Consider the following 24,632-nt stretch of genomic DNA (forward strand, 5'->3'; position numbering starts at 1 on the left):
GGAGACAGGCCTGTGCTGTCCCCATACCTCCAGATGCTCTTGGCTGGACCAGGACACCAGCTCTGCCCTGCGGGACCCGGGGCCCAGCTCCACAGAGCGGACCCTCTCAGCAAACTTGAGGGAGTAGAGTGTCTCGCTGGTATTCTTCTCCACAGGGGACACCTAGAGAACACGAGGGCTCACTCTCCACCCAAGCCAGCCACCCCCACAGAAGTGGAGGGGGTGGCATGCTCCCCTGGCACTCACGGCCAGGGGAGTCTAGCCAAAGTGAAGGAACTCGTGAGGTGCACAGGGTGCACGTGGCCAGGTCTGCTGCGGAGGCTGGCGGGGTGCATGTCTAACTCTGGAGCCACAGAGGACAAGGATCCCTTCCCTGCACAGCTGGGGTACCTGGGAGAGGGGTCCCTGGTCTTGGTGCTGGCCTCGCCCATACAACACTGAGGGCCACTGTCTGGCCCACCTGAGACGCTCACCTGTACCACCATGAGGGTCTTGCTGTCCCCGCTGAGCGAGTCTTGAAGGAGGTAGGTGAGCTTGGAGTTGCGAAAGGGCACGTGGCCGTGGCGGGAGCGCAGAGCCGCGATGACGTCCCCCAGGGCCGACAGCGACTTGTTGATGTGCTGCGCCTCCCGCAGGCGGCTGCCCTCGGCCCCCGACTTGCCCACGCGCTCTGAGCCGGCCAGGTCCACCAAGTTCAGCTTCCCTGCGGGGAGGGTGCTGGGCAGGTCAAGGCCGCCCCAGAGAGGACCGACGCGGAGGGTGCTCAGGCCAGGCCGCCTGTCGCCCTCACTCACCCGTGGTGCGGAGGCCGGTGCTGCAGTCCATGCCACGCACGGTGACGATGAGCAAGGCGTGGGAGCGGGAGCTGTGCTCGTTCAGGTTGGTGAACTCGGTTGTGCGGTTGGTGTGGCCGAACTCGAACACCTGGACGGGTGGCACGGCAGAGACGCAGGGTCTAGAGCGAGGTCTTGGAGTCGCCCCGTCCCCGAGCACCGCTGTGAGGGGGCGTCACCCTCTGCATTGTGCAGAGGAGGAATCTGAGGCTCAGAGGGGTGTGGGGACATGGCAGAGCCTGCATCTGCCCGCGTGTCCTTCTCCAGAGCAGCTCTCGGCTCGCGGGCGGGTCTCCCGAGCACATCCACGCCCCCCGGCCCCCAGCCCCCAGCCCCGCACCTTGTTGATGTCGTCCACGCTTTGCACCTGGAACTCCGTCAGCCCTGGCACATACAGCTGCCCACTGCCGTCCGGGCACAGCCGGATCTCCAGTTTCTCCTGGGGCTCCTGCCCCAGCAGGTCCCTGGAGGCGCAGGTGGGATACAGTCACCCGCTCTGCGCTCTGCCTCTGCTTGAACTGCTCCTGCCCCCAGCCTGGCGTGTGCCCCGACCCCTCGCACCTTCCTGGACCTGCGGGCTGAGCCCCTCCTCCTCCGCCAGTTCCTCCCCTGCACTCAGTCTGCCGAAGGGAGACCGACCAGTCCCCAAAAGTCCTTGGGTGGTGCTAATGCCCCCAGGACACACTGGCCCCTGCAGGCAGGGTTCCCCAACCCGCCCACTCTCACTTAATCGCCACCTGGTACAGCCTGCAGGTAGGGTGAGGACGCTTTGAGGGGAAAAGGAGCACCTCAGTCTGGGGGTTCCAGGGAGGCTCACAGAGAGCCCTCCTCTCCCTGCCTGCAGGTCTGCGGGGGTGGGGGGCGGGGTGGCCTGGGACCGGCAGATACCCAGGGCTGAGTCCTAATATACGGCCTCCACATCCTTCTTCAAGGAGACCCCACTTCCCATCCCACACGGCTCCACACGGTCCTGAGGACCACGAAGCTGCCTGGGAGGCCTGTGCGCACACCAGGGCCTGGGGGCCACCCACCCGACAGCCTCGAACCCGAGGGCCGCCCACCTCCGGGCCGCCCACCTGAGGACCTCGTTGTAGATCTCAGCGGCGCTGACGGTGATGGTGTACTCCCAGTCAGATGCCTTCTCCTGCACCTCAGAGAAGAGTAGCTGCAGGGCCTGCTGGTTGATGCCCGGGTTCTCAGGGGTCCCCTGGGGGTAGAAGGAAGGCCCCAGTGAGCCGGTCCTCTCCTCACCATGAGGGGTGGCCCGTGCAGATGCTCACAGGGTGCGCCTCTGGCTCCCACCCCCTCCAGCTACCCCTTGCAGGCCAGCCTCCCTGCCCGAAATTCCCACCTGCATGCCCGTCTGCCCCCAGAATGCCCTCCACCAACTTCACCTCCTTGGGCCTCAGTTTCCCACTTTTAAATGGCACCACCCTGCCAGGCCTTCCCTGTGACTTAAAGCACAGCACCCAGGTGAAATGCCTGGCAGGGGACTGCCCACAGGGGCTGCTGAACACCAGACGTGTATCTGGCACTGGTGGGCCACCTGGGAGGGGCACCGGGAACCTGCGATTTCCCTGCCACTGCCCACGGGGGGACCCGATGTCAGCAAGGCCATGAGCTGGGTTCTGTGGGTGGCGGGGGCGAGGCACAGGCAGAGCAAGTGCCCTGGGGCCCAATGGGCTGGCCTTTCTCCAAGGAAATCTCCCCTGGGCCCTTGCTTCCCCTTCGATGGCACCTCCCACCCCCTCCCACCCCCTCCCACCCCCTTCCACTTCTGCCGCTCAGGCCTCCTTGCCAGGCCTCAAGTACTGCTACCAATGGCCGCCTCCTCATACGGCCTTCTCACCCACCCTTGTCCAGACACCCGGACACCCGCCCACCTCCTCTGTCTGGGGAACCTACAGCACCAACCCCCTCAAGAGCCAGGGAAAAGCTAACAAATCAAAGACACCCCGGGGACCAGGGTTCCATCTTCTCTATAGTCAAGATTCTTCTTCCTCTCAGTGACCCCATTTCCAGCCACACCCCATGGAGAGGGGACGGCCACAAACAGGAAGATAAAGCCCTGCCCTGGGAGCGGCAGGCAGGTAGGAGCTGGGCGCCTCCCAGCTCCCGTGGGTCAGTCTCCCTCGCTCATTCATCCCGATGGCCTCCTGGGCCCAGCATGGGGCAACCATACAGCAGGAGCCCAAGAAATGCATGTGGGTGATTCAGTGAAAGCCTGTCCTGGGAGACCGTGCCAGTGGTCTGCCCTGGATCTGACCTCAGGCCGAGATCCTTCTGCTGCCAGTTTGTGGTCAGCATACCTGCCCCTCCCCATATCCACTGGGACCATGACAGGTACACTTGGGCAAGATGTCCCATCTTCAGGCCTAATGACTTGGGGGCTGTGCTCCCAGGGTGGTTATGAAGACCGAGTGAGAACCCTGAAACCAAGGAGGGGTGCCCCCATCGACAACACCAAGGGGGTGGTTCTTACTCCCTGAACACCTGCCACGTGCAGCAAGCACCCACCTCCATCGTGTATGTCTTGCCGGCGCCCGTCTGGCCATAGGCGAAGATGCAGACGTTGAAGCCATCGATGCAGGAGGTTATCAGGGCCTGAACCTCCTGGAACACCTGGGGAGAAGATGTGGCATAGAGGGTGTGGGGCTGCCAGGACTGCTGGGACCAGGGGCCCCTGCCAGCTCCAAGCCCACCCACCTCCCCTAATCACTCTCTCTTTCAGGAATATAGCACAACTGGCTCACTGTGGAGGAACTGGTGACTAGTCAGGCACGTGCACTAGTTATCAATGGCAACGTGGCTGCCGAGAGATGGAAGGGAAGACAGGGCAGCACTTACTGCCACCAAGACCTGAAGAAGGGGCCACTCAGCCCTGGAGCTCAGGACCCACCCCCACCCAGATTGCCCTGCGCTTAAGGAGGGCACAGCAAAATGAAGGCAGAGGCCAGCATGTTCCTGGCACCTCCTCCATCTGCCAGCCTCCCAGTGGACAGAGGACGGGAGCAAAGGAAAAGCCAGGCACAGAGACAGCAGGGCACAGGCAAGATAGGCCTGGCAGGTTGACCCTGGCAGGTTCGCCCTGGCAGCCGAGAGAGAAGAGCCGATGCTGACACCACATGGCTCACAGACAGAAGAAAGATTAAAGGTGGGAGGGCTGAATGAGTGTGGGAGAGAGACCATAATGGAGTGGAGTGAGGCTGAGTGGGAGGGGAGCCACATCAGAAGGAGTGAGCCAGCCTTGAGGGTGGAGGGGTCACTTGGGCTGGCTGAATATGGGAGGGCACTAAGTGGGTGGGCTGTATGTGGCGTGTGGGGAAGGGCCACATGGTGGAGTGGGAGCTGTGCAGAATGTGGGAGGGAGGCCACACAAGTGGGTAGGGCTGTGGTGGGAGGGCCCTTGGTGGGTGGGGCTGTGGATATATGGGAGGGGCCACATAAGTGGGTAGGGCTGTGAAGGTGGGAGGGGCCACATGGGAGGCACGGATCACTCTGTCCCAGCACATGCTTCCAAGGCCCTCCGTCTTAGCTTCCCACTCCTCTTCTCTCCAAAGCGAAGAGGAGAGGGACCCCGGTGCCCCAGGCTTCTCCGTCTGTCTCCCCCACGCTCGCACTGCTTTCTGTCCACTCCCCCACTATCTCTCCCTTTCCTGATGAGTCTCTATGTCTCCCCCTCTCTCCAATGCTCTATCCGTTCCCCCCAACCCGGGAGCCACACTCACGTCCTGTTGTGAGGCCCTTGGGGAGAAGACCTTGTCCAGCTCGAAGGATACAGGTTTTCCTTTATGCAGCAAGTGGATAATGGAGTCGTCATCGGGATCAAAGGTCACTGCATTGGTCGCCTCAGGTCCTTCTCCATCCTCTTTGGTGACCGGCCGGACACGAGCAATCACCCGAATGTTCCCTGAATCGGGTTGGCAAGGACAGAAGGGTACAGGCCAGGTCAAGACCAGACTGCCTCTGTGCCAGTGTCTGCTGGTGTCCTAAGCAGGCTAGTGGCTCTAAGCAAGGCCCCCAGGGCAAGGTGGCCCACAAAGCTGTTATCAGTCACTCACACTACAGTACAAATTCACCTATTGGAACATTCTCTTCCTAAGCAAACCAGTCGAGGGTACGAGTTTTGCTTTGAGGACAGGGAGGGGAGGAAAGGACAACTGTGGGACACAGACACTGCCCCGACCAGGATGGGGTACCAAAATGGACACGCTCTTTACAACTCCGTACTTCAGTTTCCTCATCTGCACAGCGAGAGGCTTGGGTCCCAGTAAGCCAAGGGACTTCTTCTACCGTTATAAAAGATACGACATGAACGACAAGACAGGGCCTGGGAACCAGAGAGCAGGTGGGCTACTGGCAGCACTGAACGGGCACGGGAACGAGGCAGCCCCAGGGGTGTTTGGAGGCACAGATCTGATGGTGTCACCTCCTTGCTCCAAGTCCTGCAGGGGGACCCCAGAGCTGCTGGAATGAAGAGGAAACTCCCCACCACAGCCAGCTTAAGCCCACCTTCCCCCTGCACCTGTCTACTCAGACTCACGGTCCAGGCCTCAGCTCTAGCCGCACCTCCCCCCGGGAAGCCCCCGACCGCCGAGAGGGCAGGGACGGTGTCCGCGGAGCCCGTGGCCATATCTCAGCGCCCGGAACAGCACCTGGCACAGAACGGGCGCTCCCTAGCCCTCTGCGCAGGGAACAGGTGAACTCTCAAGCTTGACCAGGCCCTAGGTCAGAACGAGTGGCATTCCAACCACCCGCCACCCAGCGTTCCAATACCCGACTTCGTGGCCACCCAGAGCCAGAGTCGCCTGCCATGGGCGTCGGGCAAGGGCTTCCGAGCTGGGCGGATCCAAGTCCCCGACTTCCCTGTGCCCGCTGCCTCACCCTCGAAAAGGGAATCACGACAGCTCCTCAATGACAGGGCACAGCTGCCTGGAGAGGTGCTGGGGGCCGCGGGGGAGGGCGGGGCCCCCTCTGAGCCAGGCCGGCGCCGGGCGGTCACCTTTCAGCCGCACCAGCTCGTTGTGGCACTTCTTGCGCAGCTGCAGCTCCCGGCGGTACTTGCGCAGCAGCTCCTGGTTGCTGCTGTTGACCTCCTCGATGGCCTGGCCGATCTGGGGGGGGCCGTGCAGCGCCGTCAGGGCCCTGGCCCACGGCCGCCTGGCCCCCGACAGGCCATGCTCCGCCCCCAACCCCCGCCCCGCGTTGAGTCCTGGACACGCGCTGTTGCGCGTCGAATTTTCCCGGCGACCCCTCTGGGGAGGTTCTGCTACCAGTCCCCTCTTACGGAGAAAGAAACCGAGTCGCAGAGAGGCTGGGCCAGCAGGTCAAGGTCGCCCTGCTAATAAGCGAAGAGCCTGGACTCAGCCTCACTCCACAGCACTCGCACTTGACTTTGGATTTGGCTGGACCCAAATCCCAGCTGCGCCCTGAGTAGCTGGGAGACCTGAGACAACCGGCTCGATGCCTTTGAGCCTCCTCATCTGTAACATGTGGACAAACAACACCATCTAAACTCGTGGGTCTGTCGAAGCTACTACGTAAAGACCTCCAAGCTGTATCTCGTAGGGGAAAGGAGAAAGATGCAGGCCGCATGTACACATGGTCCTTTTGTTGGGCAAGGGGGCAGAAAAGACAATACGTTTTGTTTTGTGACGCTCAGAACGCTCTGGGGAAATGCTGACACGGAGGCTGCCTTTGGGGGGCCGGGGGGCAGAGAGAGGCGTCCCGTCTCATCGGATGCCCTTTCGCAGGGCTTGAACTTTCTACCGTGCCCACGTATGACTGACGTGATTTTTTAAGGCACTCTTTTCTAGTCCTAAAATATATCAGTCTGTCTACTTTGCAGAGCTGTCGGGCGGATTCAAGGAGCCGACGGCTATAAAAGCCTCAGCGTGTAGGAGGCACTTAAGAGACGTTGGCTATTCTCCTACTGTACAAGCACAGCTTGAAAAATAAAATTAAACCCAACAGATGTGAGAATATATGTAGCACGTTTGAGATACAAGGGTATCTGTAACACGTCTGACTCAAAGAGTCATAATAAGACAAAGGCCCGAATACCTGCCCCGGACGAGTCTGTTTCTGCAGACAGTATCTGCAGGTGGCAGTGGCAGAGGGGACTGCTTTCTGGGGGCCTCTGCTGGTGTTTCAGAAGAGTGCCCTGGGTGGACGTGGCGTCTGCCCTAGCCCTCACCTCGGCCTTGACGCCCTTCAGGGCCTCCTGCAGCAGCAGTGGGAAGCCCCGCACCTGCCGCTTGAGCCCATTGTAGTCGTTGGTGAGGGTCCGCAGCGCCGGCTGCAGTGTCAGCAGGTTGGTCCGGACACCTGTGGGGGGACAGGAGAGGTGTGAAGCCGGCAGGGCGAGGGGCTTCGGTGTGGGGCAGGCCAGGGCCCAGCCGGCCGGCTCACCTGCCAGGTTCTCGTGCACGGCCTTCATTTCCACCTGGGCTCTGGCGAAAGCCTCCTCGATGGCCCGGTTCTTGTCCTCCTCCAGGGACTGCATCTCCTCCAGCATCTGCCCGTGTGCCCGCTCCAGCTCTGACTCGTACATGGCGATCTGGCAGCCAAGGCCAGAAGCTCAATACATGGGGCTTCGGAGGGAGTGGGGTGGGTGCCAGAAAGAAGCCCCGCTTCTTACCCCCCCACACACACATGCACACATACATACAATACACACACACACACACACACACACACACATGCACACAGACACACACACAGGCATCTCTCTCCCTCATAGGGCTGGGAGCTCCTTGTAGCTTTTTCCCTGGGTTGCCCTGGCACCAGCCTGGGTCCCGGCACATAACAGGTGCATAAGCCCCAGGAAAGCAATTAGAGCACTGGTTATGATACTGAGTAGAGCACCTGTCTGAGACCATATGTGCTGGGCCCCATGCAAAGAGCCTCTCGTGATTCTGCCCCTGAGCCCTGCTGTGAGGTAGGTTCCGTGATCACACCATTTTACAGATGAGAAAGCAGAGACTTGGGCAAAAGTGGCCCTTGGTCACATGGCCAGCAGGGAGAGGAGGGACCAGAATCTGGGTCTGTCAGACCCCTGAGTGCCAACTGCTGCATGGTACCAAAGGCCCGCCTCTGCTGTGTGCATGTGCTCCCCGACAACCACATGCACCCCCCTACCCTGTGGCCTGCGCACCTGCGCCCGGAGCTGTGCAGTCAGCTGGTGGGAGCCCTGCAGCTGCTGCTCCATCTCCTTCAGCACCTGCCTCTGCATGGCCACCTGCTCCTGCAGGTGCTGGTTCCGGGCCTGGGACTCGCTGAGGGCCTGCTTGGTCTTAGAGGACTCTACCTCCACTGTCTTGATGACATACTGCAAGGTGAGAGAGGGACGGGCGCACGAAGGTGTGGGACGCCTTCACCTCCCCCCGGGCCCTGAGGCACAGCTGGCTTGGGGAAAAGACCCTCGGGGCCAGCCCACCAAGAGCCCCTGGAAAAAAACTAGAGAATCTATGAGGTTCCGCCTCTCCAGAACACTACGAGGGCTTCCTGGAATCTTCCTATCTCAATGAGCCCACCATGAGCCCGTGTGGGGCCCTGGCCTGGGCACAGAACGGACAAGAAGGGCAAAGACAAGGGCAGAGTCCAGTAATGCATGGCATCTATGCCTGGCACAGGGCGGGCACCCAAGATGCCTACCACGTGCCTGGCCCCAGACAGCAAAGGGAAAGCGGCCGGACCTGGTGCAGACCAGGAATGCCGCCCTCGACCACTCACACTGACTCCTCTGTGCCAGCCCTGCCCCGGGCGCCAGGGGCCGAGTGCTGAGGCCCCGTCCCGGCCTGCACAGGGACTGCACAAGGCCGCTGGCCCCGACGCTCACCTTGATGGGCGGCGCCTGGGCCCGCAGGCTGGCGATGGTCTCGTGGCTGTCCCGCAGGCGCCGGCTCAGCCGCTCCTCCTCCTGCGCCTTCTCGGCCAGGCAGTCCTTGAGCCGCAGCTCCACCTCGGCCAGCCGGTCGGTCTTCTGCTGCACCTCCAGGTTCAGCTCGGACAGCAGGCCTTTGTTCTCCGCCACCTCCAGCTGGAGCTGCGACAGCCGGTCGCGGAGCTGGGCGCTCTCCTGCCAACAGGAGACAAGGCCGGGACACACGTGAAGCAGACGGGTGGACAGACGAGCAGGCGAGGGGGGCTGTGAGGAATGGAGCCCCTGGGACCCGCGCCCACCTGGCTGTGCTCACAGCCCGAGCAGGCGGCCGCCGGCTTCGCCCGCAGCTCCTGCAGCTCCGCCTCGCAGCGCCGCATCTCCTGCCTCAGTTGCTCATTCTCCACCATCAGCAGGTCCCGGTGCTTCTCCAAGTCGGTGCCTCCCTGCAGAGCCAGAGCCAAGCGGGGCATGTGGCGAGGGTGGATGAGGAGCGGGGTGGGGCAGAGCGCACCGGCAGGGGAGAGGGGGCGAGGCCGAGAGGAAGACAGGAGAAAAGAACAGGAAAGGCGAGTGAGGAAGAGAAGGGGGAAGGGGCTCGAGAGAGAAATACAGACAAACACAGGAGAGAAAGAGCGAGAAGGGCAGTGAGGCCGGAACTGCTCCCTGCAGCAAACCACCCCCCGCCCACCCGCCGCCGCTTCATTCTATTTTCCTGAGTGTGAAAGTAACAAGAAAAGTCACATTTATACCCAGAGTTCACACTCCTGTTTTATGTCAGCAAAGGAGAATTCACCTCCGTCCCCTGAGGGCCTAGGGACTGGTGGTAAGCATTTGGGGGACATTTCTAGACAGGATGCAGCCCCCGGCTTGGGCTAGACAGGGTCACACCCCTCATCTGCACGGGCCATCGGCCGCCCTCCGCCCCAGGTAGGATGCGTTGTTGGCCTCACCAGCTCTGATCGGAGGTGGCTCACTTCCTGGGCCTGGCCAATGAGTTTCTCCTTCAGGTTTTCCACCTGCCAGCACAAAGCCAAGGTCACGGTGAGCCTTGTTCCTCACCTCTGGCCCCCACCCAGGCCTCTCGCCTGGCCCCATAGCCCAGCCCTCCCTGTGTTCAAGCCTCAGGCCACACCTGGGACTCCAGGTGAGGGACACCTGGCCTGGTCCTGACAGCCTGCAGCACCCTCTCCCACCACAGGACCCGGCCAACTTGGGCTCTCAGCAAAGACTGCAATGCAGGTGCAGCAGAGGGGACCGCTGTGCCACTCTGGGCCCACGCCAGGGAACCTCAGGGGGTGACCCTCAGGATGCCCGTACCTACTTTTATATTTGTAATTTCATATCCTTTTCTTAAAAGGGCCCTCAAATTGTATAAACTCCAGGCATTATAAAACCTGGATCTGTCCTTGCCCAGCCCCCAGAATTTTCTGTTTGGAGTGGTTCCTGGTAAGTCTGCCTGTGGATACAGGTCCGCCAGTGACCAGGGCACATCTGCAACCGGCATCCTCCCCAGCTCCCAGTCTGCCTCACAAGAGGCAGGTGAGGCTGTTCGCAAGGGAAGGGGGTGTGCACCCCATCAGGAGGCAGGGGTGACCTGGAGCCCGGGGTGGGGAAACCAGCCCTGAGACAGCCGATTCCGGAACAGCGGCCCTTCCCTAGAGCTGTCCCTTCAAGTGGCCATCCTCCCTGCAGGCCACAGACCCTGGTTCTGCCTCAGGAACTTCTCCTTGGGAAATAACCCCAAATACAAAGACTCTGACGCCAGCACTCATCAGAGCGCGTCTGGGGTTTTCCTGCAGAGCATTCTGTGATGACCGTCCACCCAGCTCCTTGGAAAAGGACAGTGACAGCCAGGCTCACTCGGTGGAGGCTTAGGAGGTGGGGTTGAACGGCGGGCTATGAAGCGTTGGGTTCTTATTACTAAACAACAGGTGACGAAGTCCACTGCCTGCAGGGGCCAGCGGGGTAGGGCGGGAGAGGGATAGTGCAGGACCAGACACCCAATATCCACCTGAAGGAGCCAGCCACTGCACACTGCCTGCAGACTACGGCCAGGGGGCACACAGGCCCAGTGATGCCAAGCTGCCAACCTTTTAAGAGAGACCAGACATTGGGATTTCTGCCAAGAGGCGTGTGTGTGTGTGTGTGTGTGTGTGTGTGTGTGTGTGTAAAAAATCTCCCCACTCCAATGGCTGAGATGCCATCAACAGTCTGTGGGCAGCCAGACTGGAACTCACTGTCTCCCAGGGCTGGAGAAGGCGGCTGAATCGCGAGTCGGGCCTCTGCCTCTCTGAGTGGGTTGGGGGCGGAAGTGGGCCATGGGCTCCGCCCACCTCTGAGGCAAAGGCCAGTGACACCAGCCCCACTCGCTCATGGTTGGGGACGGGCTTTCCAAGACACCAGACCCAGGGAGGAGCTGGGAGGCCCAACCTGCCTGCCCAAGGTCTCCTGGTGGACAAGCAGCTGACCTAAGGAAAGGTCACCTCTGTCACCTCCTCCACCAGCATGTTCCCTCTTAGCAATGTGCTGAGCCACAGACCAAGCAGGGTGGCAAAGCTGGTGCCACTTCTCTGCACACCCCAGCACTCCCTCCTGTTAAGGGCCTGGTGTGAGAGGTGCGAGGTTCCTTCAGCCCCGGTGGGGAGCGAGGACGGTTTGCACAAGGCCGCGTCCCATTCCTTAGACAGGAAGCGGGAAGTCGCCCAGACACCCTCAGGGGAATGGCCAGGTGCCTATGTGTAAGTCTAGTTGTGTAGTCATTAGTTATGTTTATCAGGAGTTTTAAATGACATGGGGTAAGGCTCAACACAGAGTTGAAGAAAAATCCACAAACAAAACTGTGTGTGCAACACAAAAAAAAGTAGGTCTTTGGGCTGTAGAATTATATTCGATGATTTTTTTTAAGCTTTTCAGTAATTTTAAGTCTCAGAGAGTATGTACTCCTCTCATATTCCCCCTACCTGGAAACAGGTGGGTCTATCTCCTTTTGAAAGGGTGAGGTCCCCCCGCCCTACTCCCCTGCCTCAGATATCACCCTAGGATGGCCCACTTGCGCTGAACCGGCACCCCAGTCAGGCTGCATCCCCGGCATGGGGCTGGCTATACTCTGACCTCGCTTGTCTCCAACGCCGCTGTCTGGCTGGCACCCCGATGCAGTGAAAGTGGGGTTTCCCAGTGTTTACTCAGGGGTCGGGACGCCCACCTGCCACCTGCCTGTATCCCAGGCTCCTGTTTCCTTCTTGCATCACAATCGGAACCCCGGGTGCTCCTGGTCCCTGTCTGGAACTCTGAGGGGCGCCCCAAGGAGGTGGCTGCAAAAGGGGGAGGAGGCTGTGAGTGGGGGAGTCGATGGAGGGGCTGTGAAAGACCCCTTCTGTCAGGGAGGTCAGACACTCAATCATCTCCTGGCTTGTCTAGGGCCGCAGGGAGATGAAGTCCAACACCGCGGGGTGGCCGGTCAGCCACAAACCACTCCGCAGTGTGCGGTGACTGTGCCTAGCAGGCCAGCTCCACCTGCGGCTGAGAAATAAGAACCTGGAGTGGGAGGCTCTTGCCCTCCCGCCGAAGGGGTCTGCTTGGGGAGGGCCTGGGGTGGGGAGGGTGCCAGGAGTCCCTCAGAGTCAGGGAAACAATGAGAAAAAAAGACAGAGGTGCCCGGAGAAGCACAGACGGCAGACGGGCTCGGGGCAGTGAGGACAGAGTGAGGAGCTGTGGCTGAGCCTCAGCAGAGAGGGGGCCTTTCATGGGAGGATGCCCCCGTGGGCAGCCCCTCAGCACCCGCCCCAGCTCTGAGTCAGCAGTGGCTCCTGCACCTGTATGCACAGAGGGGCAGGACCTTCTCCATCACTCATCACGAGCTCCCGCCCCAGCAGGTGACCAGCACACAGCAGATACTCAATAAACACCTGAAGCACCAGCAAAGGGGTAGTGAGCACACTCCGGGGGCAAAGAGCTACAGGAGAAAGCAGTTTCCTGACAGACTGCTGAGCTTCCCTGGGGACAGCACAGTGACAACCCCAGGGCTGAGGAAAGGACCAGCCTGGGCTTGGGCAGTACCTCTCCCCAGGCCCAGGGAAACTGAAGCACGGGCCTGGTGGGAAGGGAGGAGCAGGGAGCCGGGCCTGCCTGCTGACCTGACACAACCCACATTTACATCCCTTGGCAGAAGCAGCTCCACGGAGGGTGGGGTCGCCCTGCACAGGACTGCGCTTTCTCAGCTGTCCGCGCCTATCAACGCAGACAACCTGCTGATCACCTCCCACCATGCCTGCGCCACCCTGGGCAGCTGTCTCCTGAGGGAAGGCGGCCTCTCCCAGCAGCAAGGCAAGGTGCTGCTAAGCGGAGAAGATGAGGGGGCCTGGGATCCATTGGGCCTCGGGAAATACAGCCCAGAGGCCAGAGGGACAACCCCGGGGAGCACCCCGCCCTGTCCTCAACACACTCCCTCTCCTGGGAGACCCGACTCCTGCCCACGTGACTACTGACCGAGCCTGTCTGGCCCCATCCGCCCCACCTTGCCTCCACTGTCAAGTTTTCACGTTTGAGTCCTTCTGCCACTGAGGGGCAGTTGAGAACATGGATTCTCAGGCCAAACTGCCCAGGTTCCAATACAGACATCATCCTATCTGCCAGATAACCTTGGACAAGTCTCGACTTCGCCATGCCCCTCGGTTTCTTCATCTGTATAATGATGCTGCCTCATCAAGGGTGTCTTGCGAATTGAGATTAAATGAGATAATATATGAACAGTCCTTAGGACAGGGCTTAGCACATACCGGTTCTGTAACGAGAGTGCGAGCCTATGAAGGCAGGGATATTTGTCTTTTGTGTTAGGCACTGTGTTCCCAGTGCCCGGCACATAGTAGGTGCTCAGAAAATACATGTAAAACCTGGTGACTGCATGAAGGACCAAAGCAATCTACAGAGTCAATGCAACCCTATCAAAATCCCATTGACGTTTTTTGCAGAAATAGAAAAATCCATCCTAAAATCATATGAAATTTCAAAGGACCCCAAATAGACAACATGACCTTGGAAAACTGCAGGTCTCATGCTTTCTGATTTCAAAACTTATTACAAAGCTACAGTAGTCAAAATAATGTGGTGTTGGCATAAAGACGGACATGTAGACCAACAGAACAGAATGGAGACCCCAGAAATAAACCCTCATATATATGGTCAAATGATTTCTGACAAGGGTGCAAAGGCCAGTCAATGAGGAAAGGACAGTATTTTCAATAAATAGTGCTGGGAAAACTAGACGTCCACACGCAAAAGATCAAGTTGGACCCTTACCTAACCCCATACACAAAAATTAATTCCAAGTGTATCGAAGACCTAAAGATAAAGCTAAAACTATAAAACTCTTAGAAGAAAACATAGGGGGAAAGCTTCACACAATGGACTTTGAAGGATTTCTTGGCCATGACACCAAAAGCACAGGTAATAAAATAAAAAATAAATAAGTGGGACTTCATCAAAATAAAACCTTTCGTGCATCAAAAGACAATATCAAGAGAGTGAAAAGGGGTGCGTGTGCGTGCGCGCGCGTGTGCGCGCGCGTGCATGCAGATAACTATATAGCTATGTAGACATACAGAACGAAATATTATCCCACCTTTAAAAAAAGGAAATTCTGCCATTTGCAACCACATGGATGAACTGGAGGACATTGTGCTATGTGAAATAGAACAGTCACTGAAAGACAAATCTTGTATGATTCCACTTAAATGAAGTTCTCAGAGTAGCTAAATTCAGAGAGATAGTGTGGATGTACTTAAAGCTACCAATCTGTACACTTAAAAACGGTTAAGATGGCAAATTTTATATCATGTGCCTTCTACCACAATTTTGTTAACTGATTAAGAAAAAAATCGCCAAACACACACAACACCTTTGACAGCAAGATCTAGTCTGTGGCCTCTGAACACAACTGTTTAAGGCTCTATCTTGAGATGCCGGGGCAGGAAGGGATGGGATGCACTGGGGGTGTGTGTGACATGGAGCCTTGGGAGCGGGGAGGCCATCACTCCAGGGACACCTATGACAGTAGAGGGGAGCTTAAGGCTAGTGGGACGTAACCTGGGGCTGCCGTGGCCAACACTGGGGAGAGTTATCTGGACTAGCCGCAGCCTCCCTTGGTCACCGGACCAAGACCGATGGCCTCTGTGGCCTGGGTCAGCTGGGTGCTCAAGGACTGGGGACCTCCAGCCCGAGGACTGCCTGCAAGGAGCATGATGGGCTCCCAGTTAATACAAACTTCTCCAACTGCCACGTGTCAATGGGAGGCCTGAAAAGCCTCCCACGGCCCTCGCAAGCCCAGGTTCGACGGGGGTCTTCATAAAATCAACCCTTTGAATCCCCCAGTCCTCTGAGGTGGTACTATTATTATGCCCATATTACAGAAAGAAAAACTGAGGTTCCACGAGATTAAGCCTTGGTTAAGCAACTTGCTCCAGGTGGAGACTCGGGTCCCCCAGAATGCCCCGCACAGTGCCCTCACTCTTAGCCACAAGGCATGCCGCCTTTCAGGGAGAGCAACGTGGGGAAGCAGCCACGTCCAGAGGTGAGTGTGGACAAGGCTGGGAACAAGGCCATGAGAACCAGGCAGAGAGCACCCCACGGCGGGCTCTTTTCAGAGAGGCGACGTTCGGAAGACCGGGAAGATCGACCTGTGCCAAACCACAGTGAGGCTGACAGGACACCAGAGCATGCAGGAGTGACACCTCACAAGGCACAGAACTTTACCGTGTACCATCCATTTTTCTGTCCGGTCTCACAACTGGTCTGCCCAATAACCACGAAGCAAGATTCATCAGCCCCAGTTTAGACACTGGAAAATGAAGGCTCAGAGAGGAAGTGACTTCCTGGGCCTCAGAGAGTGGCACAGCCAGGGCCAGCATCTTGCTCCCGTGATTCAAATCCGAAACTCTTGCCAGTAATGACGATGGTGGTGGCAGCTCTAGGCCCACGTGGTTGGCCACAGCGCCACAGGGTCAAACCCTCCAGAGAGTGGCTTGGAGACCTGGAAATGTGTCCCCTGAGAATTTTTCAGAAAAGAGCTGGTAGTCAGAAAATCCAAGGATAAAACAATGTGAGCAAAGACCAGGCACCATTCTGAATTCTCCAAATTGGTGAGAGGGGCGGGGGAGGGGAGGGTGGTGGGGAGTAGGGGGTGAGGGCTGAGAACGTCTGCGAGCTGGGGCTCAAAGGCACCAAAAAGGCTGCCTTCAGCTTCCCCTCTAAAAAATAAGTAGATTTTGCTAATTAAGAAAAAGAACATGTTTTAAAAACTTGCTGAAAATCACAAAACGCCACATATTATGATGATTTCATTTATATGAAATGTTCCAAAAAGGCAAATCTATAAAACAGAAAGCAGATCAGCATTGCCAGGAGCTGGGGGGAGAGAGAAATGGGAAATGACTTAATAGATCTTTTTAGGGCAACGAAAGTATTTTGAAATTAGATAATGATGGCGATTGTGTCTCCATCTTAATATACCGAAGAACAGTAAACTGTATACCTTAAAGAGGTGAAGTTTATGGTAAGTGAATTATATCCCAGCAAAGCCCTTTAAAAACAAAACAATTTGTTTGGAAAGTGAAGTGCCTGGACACTCTAAACTGGGGAAGGTCAGGGAAGGAAAAGCTGCCCAGGAGCCCGTGACGGGTCGGCCGAGCGTCCTGCAGGGTGGGCGCTGCACCAGCCCCACAGCCCGTGGGGCGGCCCCTGGTGCCACGCCCCAGCCACAGAGGCTTTGGTTCCTCCCGAATCCTTGGGTTCCACATCCTCAGACTGAAAATATTTGAAAAAGAAAAACTATTCCAGAAAGTTGATCCCTAAACAATACAGTACAATCATTTACACGGCATCTACATTGTACTAGGTATTACAATGAATCTAGAGATGATTTAAAGGTATATGGGAGGAAGCGTGTAGGTTATACGCAAATACTACACCATTTTATATGAGGGACTGGAGCATCCGAGGATTCCGATAACCCCGAGGGGTCCTAGAAGCCGGCACCAAAAGTACTCATGTCGCTGCTTCTGCCACAGTCCCTTTGCGCTGACTGTCCCCTCAGCTCAGAGCACATTTCCTCTGCTTTGTGCCGGACTTCAGCTCCAGTGTCATTTTCTCGGGGAAGCCAGCCCTGACCTCCGCAACAGGGCCCGACCTCCCTGACAAAGCTCCTGGTCCAAGCCTCATGCCCTGAGCGTGCCCGCCTGCAGAGCCCGTGTAACTCCTTCCACTTTACATGGGTGCACGTAACCAGTGCCTGTCCTTCCCCGGACTGCAGCCTCCACAGGCCAGGGCGTGCCTGTCCCCCTGGGCGTCCCAGCTCAGCTCAGCGCCCGTACACACCAGGCACCCAGCAGACATCTGAGGTGGGCACTGCAGGAGGCAATGGTGATACAAAGCTGCTTGTCACACTCTGCCTTAAGGAGTCCCCTTTAGTGGGGTAGACCAGCCCAGGGCAGCAAACAAGGGGGTCAGCATAAAAGAGGGAGACACGGGACACCAGGGATGCCCCGACGGGGGCCACCAATTCAGCAAGGAGCTGATAGTGGTCAGGACAGATAGGTCTTGAGACGAGGACACATTTGGAAGCTGGAAAAAAAAAAAATGCTGCACTTAAAAAGTGCATAAAAATAATCTGCTGAGAACCAGTTACAGTTTTCAGTGAAGGTCACTCAGGAGAAGGGCACAAGCTGGCTCATCGCAGAGCAAGAGCGCGCTCCCCCCGAAGGCGGGGCTTTCCACGGACCAAGCCCGAAGCTTGGGCACCAGACCCAACGCGGGGATGACGGGGCGGACAGGGTTGGGGACCTTGGGGAAGTGGGGAAGGTCAGACGCAGGCACGAGAGACAGACATGACAACAGGAATGGGAGTGGGGAGCTAAGCCCGAGGAGAGGGGCCTCGGGGCTCACGTGGCGCTGGGGAAGGAAGAGGCAGTGAAGCTGCCAGGCGCGCAGAGGGGGGCCAGTGGTCGGCCCCATGCGCAGTGCAGCTCAGGGGCCGAGAGTCCCCCACTGTCCTCTTGGCCGGCCAGTGAAGGAAACAGTGCTCACAGCATAACCGTCGGCTCTCCCCGGCCTCCAGAGGGTTGGGAGCTCCCTCCTCTCACATGCACGCACACCAGCCTCTCCTTCCCTGCCGGTTTTCCGTGGGGTGACCTCTGCAATGGCTTTTGTCTACTCAGGCTGCCCAGTCCAGGGCACCTGGAAGACGGGGTGGACTCAAGGCAGGAAGTGTCCCTGTACCTTCCTGCTCTGTTTACGTCTACACGTGCTGCCCGTCACTCTGGAGAGGTAGGTCCTGGCCTCTGGTAACAGTGAGGGATGGAGCACAAGGATGACCAGGATGGGTGGTCCGGGCCCCTGATCCTCGCCCTCACGCGTTCTCGAGCCAGGAGAGGGGACTCCATGCGACCATTATGGCACTGGCCTGGTGGACACCGGGGCGATGTCCTCCGACCTGCTCCACGGTGGGCAGTGGCCTCTGCCCATCCCATCCTCCCCAGGTACCTGATTCTGCGGCTGGGTGGATGTGGCTGGCAGGTCACTGTCGCGGAGGGCCAGCCTCTCCCGCAGGGCCACCAGCTCCTCCTGCAGCCGGGCTCTCTCCTCCTGTAGCTGGGACATGGCCTCCACCATCCTATGCACCACAGGGGCCGCACCTGGCGGCCCCGGCAGGCCTGAGCACCTCCCGCTGCCAAAGAGCCGCCCACCTATGAGCAAAGTAGCGGCCAATCAGCAGGGCAGCAGAGGTCCCACCCTGGCCCAGGAGAGGGGGCCTGTCACGGCAAGGCAGACCATGTGGTGAGTGTTACCCAACAGGACAGGGAGGGAATGCAAGCAGAGGGGACGGGGAGCTGGGCGAGGGCTGGTGGCACCAGCAGCAGCAAGAGCCAGGGGTCTCCAGGGCCTGCCTCAGAGGAAGCCACTTCAGCGGGCAGTGTCTGGGGGAGTGGAATTGCCTGGAGCAGGACTTGGGAAAGTAACTTTCACTGAATGCTCGCCTCGAAGCATGGGATCTGGGTCTGGTGGGCAATAGCCTCTCCATGGTCGGCCTTCATGGCATCGCCGCTGAGAAAGACAGGCCTTCTGGCAGCAGCCAAGGAGTCGAGGTTCCCTCCCCAGAAAACTGTTCTTGGGGGTACCTAATATCCTTAAACCCCAAACCCTCTCCAGAGTAGAGAGGCGAGGATTATCTAGCCTGCCCCCTGCCCAGGCAGTGGTCACCTGCACACAGAAAGGGAGCAAAGGGAGGGTGTGCATGAGCAGGGGACAGACAGACCAGGACACGGAGACAGACACAGCACATGGACAGGGACACAGACAGGCCTGCTCTGAGGCAGACACCTCTACGCAGCAGGACTGAGCCCAGAGACTACACAGGTGGGAGGAAGCATTTGGTACCGGGGCAGGCTGACTCTGCCTGGGTCCTCCTCCTGCCACCACCTTCCACTCTCCTACCACCAGGAGCAGGAGAGAGACAGACAGACGGACGGAAGGATAAAGACACAGAATCAAGGCCTGTGACCTGCTAATGGGGCCTGGGAGGCGTGTCAAAGCTTGCTTCTAGGGCACTGAGAACGGCCACGGTTTCTGCAGGCGGGGAGCTGGCGAGGAGCTTGGGAGGAGGGAGGGCGGCAGAGGAGAGGGTGAAAGGGCAGGGGATTCGCCTCTCCCCGCAGGCGACCCAATCTGGCCCTGGCCAAAGTCCCCAGAGGCAGAACAGTGTCCAAGAGGGAAGCCGGAAGAGCAGCATCTGCTGGCCACAAGCCTCCTCTGAGGACCAGGACTCCTGGGCTCCCTCGCAACAGGTGCCAGGAGCTGCGGCCCGGTGCGGGTGGGACTGAGGGGCTCCCAGACTCCCTGGGGTCACACAGAGGTGCTGCTGGCACCTCGGACCCAGGGGAGGCAGTAAGTGTGCTTGCTGAGACTGGAGACGCCACAGTGCAGCTTGCCTTCTGGGCTGGCCTGGAGTGGGGAGTGTGGAAGGAGCTGCTTCCGGCTGGACTGAACCAGGAAGTCTCAGCACTGACCCTGGGAGGGGTAGAAGATGAGAAGCCCCTCATCCCAGCCTCAGGAGAGCAGGCGAAACACACGCGGGCTGGCTTTTCCTTGCTTCCCCACCCCTTGGGACAGCTTCAACTCAAGACCCACTAGAGACATGGAACAGAGACAGTCACTGGTTGGCTAGTGGCCCTGGCCATGTGGCCTGCATGTGACACAGCATGCATGTCACACCAGTTGGCCCAGCTTCTGCTTTCTGTTCTAGAGAGAGTGAGGTCAGACGGATGCTTCCAGGCCTGCACACGGGGCTGCCATGGCAGCATGTGACCAGCGTGGCCCTCAGCCCTTTGCAGACTGCTGTGGGGTGGGAGGGAATATACTGGGCTCCAGGCCCAAGAGCTGGTTCTGCCCCTGAAGGGACACGTGGGAGAGGCCCTTCAGGGTCTTCCCTTGTGAAACGAGGTCAACAGTCCTTACCCAAAGAGACACCCTTGGGACAGAAGCCTGGACACCATGGCAGATGAGCAGGCGTAAGTGTTACCCAACTGGACGTGGGATAGTAGCCCTTCTCACCCAGAACACTCTCGTATCCCAGCAGGTTCTGAACCTCCCTCAGTGCCCATGCCTGGTGGGGTTCCTTGTGACCTCAGCACAGTGTCCGTGGGACAGGGGCGAAAAGGGCCTGAAGAAGTGCTTGCTGGGGAGGAAGACCTCACAGAAGCTGGCCGGGGGGGGGGGGGGGGGGCAGGAGGGGAGAGGTGAGACCAAAGGGACAAAGGGACCCTCAGGGAAGAGCGACCCAACGGCCCTGGCACGGAGGAGGCTTTGCGCCTCTTAGCAGGTCAGCTGTCAGTGCAGGTTTTCAAAGGAGTGCACACTCAGAGACCCAGCCTGGGCACTGCCCCACGACGGGCACTCAGGCTCAGGGAGACTGAGGCCTGGCCCTGGGCCGGGCCCCGCCTCCAAGAGCGGGTCCTCACTCTAGACTGGAACTGGCCTCTCCTCTCAGCAGATTAGGAGAGCCCGCCTGATTGGCTGAACGATGTCCCCTCCCCCAGGGCCCTCCGCCCACATCTCAGCCTGACCCCAACACCTGAGGTTGAACTGAGTGGGCGACCGACCGCGTCTCTGGCAGGAGCTTAGAGAAGGGACTGGGTTACCTCCCCGGCAAGTTCAGACACACAAATCAACCTCAGGCGACGGGAGGGCAAACAAGGGAAAGACCAGCTCCTTCTTCTCCAGACACCGTTAGCCTTCCTCTCCGGCAAATAGAGGATGACCCTTCCCAATTATCACGGGGCCCAGGCTTCTCGCTGGGGAAGCTCGGAAAGGGGGCCTGTAGAATCTCCCAGAGCCAGTCGGCCTTGCCAGAGAAGAGCGGAGCCACCGGCTCCTCTTTCCTGGCCTTGAGGCAGCAGAGTGAAGCCCTGTCCCAGGGTCCCTGGGTCCCCAGGTGGGGTGGACCCACAGATACAAGGGGACCTGGTCAGGCCCTTCTCCGCAGGCAGTGGCGTCTCTGAGGCCGCCTCACTCGCCCTGCTTTTGACGGGCGCTGGGGAAAAGACAAAAAGCGGGGAAATTCAACCCCAGCTCATGCGAGCCAAAGCTTCTTATCACTGAGTGGGGCCCCAGTGTCACTGAGGGGAGGGAGTCCCTGGAGGAGGGATGGACAGGCTAGGGTCTCTGAGTTCCACGTCACAGTGTCCAAGGTCTGCATGGGCCACCTCCAAGTGAGGAGGACAGTATGTGGGGACAGCTCAGACACCACAAGAGCCTCCCCTCCGGCTCCAGCTTTAGCCAGGGCCATTGCAGGCCGATGGGCTGACCTCCTTTACCTGATTTCTCTACATTCATGGTGCCACCAGCTTCCTGGGCCTCCCGGTCCCGCCTGGGGGCCGGTGCCTGCCTCTTCAGGAGCGTCTCTTCTTTCGTCCCCTGACTCTTGTTCTTGCACCCCTTGTCCCGCAGGGCCTGCTGCCAAGACACAACCAGAATCCTCACGTGAAGGGGACTGCAGTGGAGAGGGAGTGGAGTTGGCAAGGGCCATGGCCCAGGGTGGGGTGGGGGTGGGGGTGGAGGGGAGTCCAGAGGCCCAGAGTCTGGAAGCAAACGTGCCCAGATCCGACGACAAGACAGTGGCAGTGTGTTCAGCAGAGAAGGTTCCTGGAACACTTGGAAGTCCGCAGGTAAAGTCCACGCTGCCACTCCTATGGGCCCTGTGAGGTGTGAGTCACCAGTGCCGCAGCCAGTTCCACTCAGACCTGCGGCCCCGCCGTTCACAGGCCTGTCCAGCCCCGCCAGGCACGGCAATCTCAAGGCAACTCCTCCCACGATGTCAACTGCCCCCACCTCCAGATGGCACCAGCCTGGGGCTGCCAAGCAGGGGGCGCATGGGTCCAGACAGGCAGGGGAAGGCCACGGCCCCCCGCACCACGGCTACCCAAGGACCACAAGACCCTGTCTCCTGATCAAGGAGGAACCAAGGCAGAGAAGGCTGAGGTAGAGCAGACTGGGGGAGAGGCAGAGAGAGGGGTGGGAGGGGCAGAAAGAGTCTCATCCGGAGAAAATCACCAGCGGCTCACAGGGAAAGACGTCCCAGGCAACGACCACATATAAAGGGTGATCCCATCGAAGGATGATGGAAATAAAATGTCTCGAAAAACAATTTGGGGGAAATAGGAAAGACAGCCGATCTCTCTGGGAGGCTGGGTGACGGGGAGGCAAAGAAGAGAAACGTGCCTCATTGAAACTGTTTTGAGAATAAAAAGAAACTTAGCCGAGAGACTGCGGGAGGGAGGGAGAGGAGGCTTTTCATTTCATGCTGAACCTCGGTGTCTGCATTTTTAAGCTTATAAACATCGACAGCGTTCTGTTTTGTTTTTTAGCATCAACGGAAGTTAACAAGGAGGAGAGATTCCAGGCGTGTTTTGTGTGTCTTTGTGTCCACCGTATTCAAAACAAAGAGACAAATGCTATGTTTTTAAAAAAAAAAAAAAAAAACTGATCCAAGTCTCAAGTCGGGAAGGACGGGGTGTGAAGCCTGCTTCTGCCTCTTGCGAGCTGTGTGACTCTGGGCAACAGAGTTACCTTCCTTTCCTGAAGCTTCATTTCCCCCGTTTTTAAAATAGAAATGATAACAACCACCCACCTCATGGAGCTGGCGTGAAGAGTAACTGTGATAACTTAGGCAAAATACGCAAAGTGTCTGGCGCATAGCAAGAGCTACACACCAGGTAGCCATTTGTGTTATATTATTTCTTTAGTCTTAAATTTTTTTTTTTGTACTTGTATCATCAAAAAAGCCGATAAAGAGAATTGAAAAGAAGCCAAAAGCAACACCACCAAGCTAGTCAGTTTGCAATGCACTAAACCCCCCTCTCTCTCAACCCGACATTCTACTTCAGAAAGGAGAGTGGAGAGCCCATCTCTCTATTTATTTTGTTTTTTAGGAAAATTCTGCCAACTCTATTTTGTCCCCACCCTTTGACCAACTGCCACACCAACACAAGCAGGCTTGTCAGCGGTGGCGGCAACGGTGGCAGCTGGAAGTTTCCATTTGCCGACCAGAGCAAAGGTTACACTATTTCTGGCCTGTTGGCCAAGCCACAGGAAGGGCAGACGGGCCCCGGGGGGGGTGGGGAGTTTCTGCAGCACCTCCACAGGGACGGGCTCAGGTTTTAGCTGCTTGAGACGCTGGGGAGGGTCGCTAAGCCTAGGGAGTCACTTCACTGTGCCTGGGTCCCTACTTCAGCCCTACATCCCGGACCTCGAAGCACCTACGAATGTCATAGAGCTTTGCAGGGCGAGACCTTGGAAACGGGTTGCTGGCTGGAGCTTCTCAGACATCCTCAGCAGATCTGCTGACCCCAGGACTCGGCTGCAACCACAACCCAACACCCCATAATCAAAATTCAAGAACAGAGCCACCGCCCAGCTCAAGGCAGCTGGTTTCTGACCCTCTCGATTTAACTACCAATGCCTCAAGTCAGACAAAAAAAAAAAAAAAAAAGGATTCTCTGGTTTCTTTAACTGTTCTCGGACCAGACCTGCTTTTCTTACAGAACTTACCGATAAAAGGACCATGTGATTCAGTTTTCAGATGAACCACATAAAAGGGGCCAAGAGAAACCCTGAAGCCCAAGTCTATCTCTGAGGTAAGAGCAAGCACCAGGCCCGTGTTCGGATCAGGATGGGGGGCCACGTGCCACCCGGGCCCAGGACTTCCGTCTGCACGAGGGCACGTGAGTCTCCCACACTCCATCGTGCCCTCCATTTGCTCATGTCCCTGTGAGGTGGGCCCTCCCGTGCATGATCTTTCTTGGGGGGTGGGGGAGCAGGGCGGGGGGCTCTTGGCAACACACCCAGATAACTCTGGCCCTTCGTCCCCTGCCACCGCCTCGGTGGCCCTCGCCTGGTTTACATTCATACTTTTGTGATCATTTGCTTGCTGTCTGGCGCCTCCGCTACACTGTCGGGTCTATATCTCTTCTTTGCTGTGCGTCACCACCTAGCACAGCACCTGGCACATAGTAGGCACTTCATAGATACGTGTGGACAAATACATTCATTTAAAAAGTGCAGAGTCTGTGTGGTCCTGAAATGACCCAACACTAGAGCTGCACGAATGCAGAGATCTTTAAGGAGCTCATTGCAATCAGAAAAAATACAGAGGATCAGCTAGAAAACTCATGGTAAGCCTTGGAGTGGAATATGGTGCAGCAGTTTAAATGAATGAGATAGTTCTATCTACACTGACATGCGTGAAGAAACCATGAAGATTTACTGTTGAGGGAGCTAGCCACAGAATAATATGCGAAAGTAAATAACAAAAATTGTATAAATATAATTCATTGAAAAGATAAATAAACACCAGACTCTTAACAGTGGAT

General features: G+C 57.9%; 1 protein-coding gene across 1 annotated transcript in view; it reads right to left on the reverse strand.

The window, feature by feature from the left end:
* KIFC3 (kinesin family member C3) overlaps nucleotides 1–24,632 on the reverse strand; it is a 47,809-nt gene that overhangs the window by 15,560 nt on the left and 7,617 nt on the right. Inside the window, exons 4-19 of the mRNA XM_039881090.1 lie at nucleotides 21,579–21,717; nucleotides 18,250–18,452; nucleotides 9,669–9,734; nucleotides 9,018–9,161; nucleotides 8,674–8,913; nucleotides 7,990–8,163; nucleotides 7,245–7,392; nucleotides 7,030–7,160; nucleotides 5,836–5,947; nucleotides 4,562–4,743; nucleotides 3,351–3,455; nucleotides 1,910–2,040; nucleotides 1,174–1,297; nucleotides 795–924; nucleotides 474–703; nucleotides 28–162 (exon numbers count right to left, since the gene is read on the reverse strand). Of these exons, the coding sequence (XP_039737024.1) occupies nucleotides 28–162; nucleotides 474–703; nucleotides 795–924; nucleotides 1,174–1,297; nucleotides 1,910–2,040; nucleotides 3,351–3,455; nucleotides 4,562–4,743; nucleotides 5,836–5,947; nucleotides 7,030–7,160; nucleotides 7,245–7,392; nucleotides 7,990–8,163; nucleotides 8,674–8,913; nucleotides 9,018–9,161; nucleotides 9,669–9,734; nucleotides 18,250–18,452; nucleotides 21,579–21,717 (2,394 nt within the window). The remainder of the gene's footprint in view (nucleotides 1–27; nucleotides 163–473; nucleotides 704–794; nucleotides 925–1,173; nucleotides 1,298–1,909; nucleotides 2,041–3,350; nucleotides 3,456–4,561; nucleotides 4,744–5,835; nucleotides 5,948–7,029; nucleotides 7,161–7,244; nucleotides 7,393–7,989; nucleotides 8,164–8,673; nucleotides 8,914–9,017; nucleotides 9,162–9,668; nucleotides 9,735–18,249; nucleotides 18,453–21,578; nucleotides 21,718–24,632) is intronic.

The sequence above is a fragment of the Pteropus medius genome, unplaced genomic scaffold, assembly GCF_902729225.1.
Source record: "Pteropus medius unplaced genomic scaffold, Ma_sr-lr_union100, whole genome shotgun sequence".
Taxonomy (NCBI): domain Eukaryota; kingdom Metazoa; phylum Chordata; class Mammalia; order Chiroptera; family Pteropodidae; genus Pteropus; species Pteropus medius.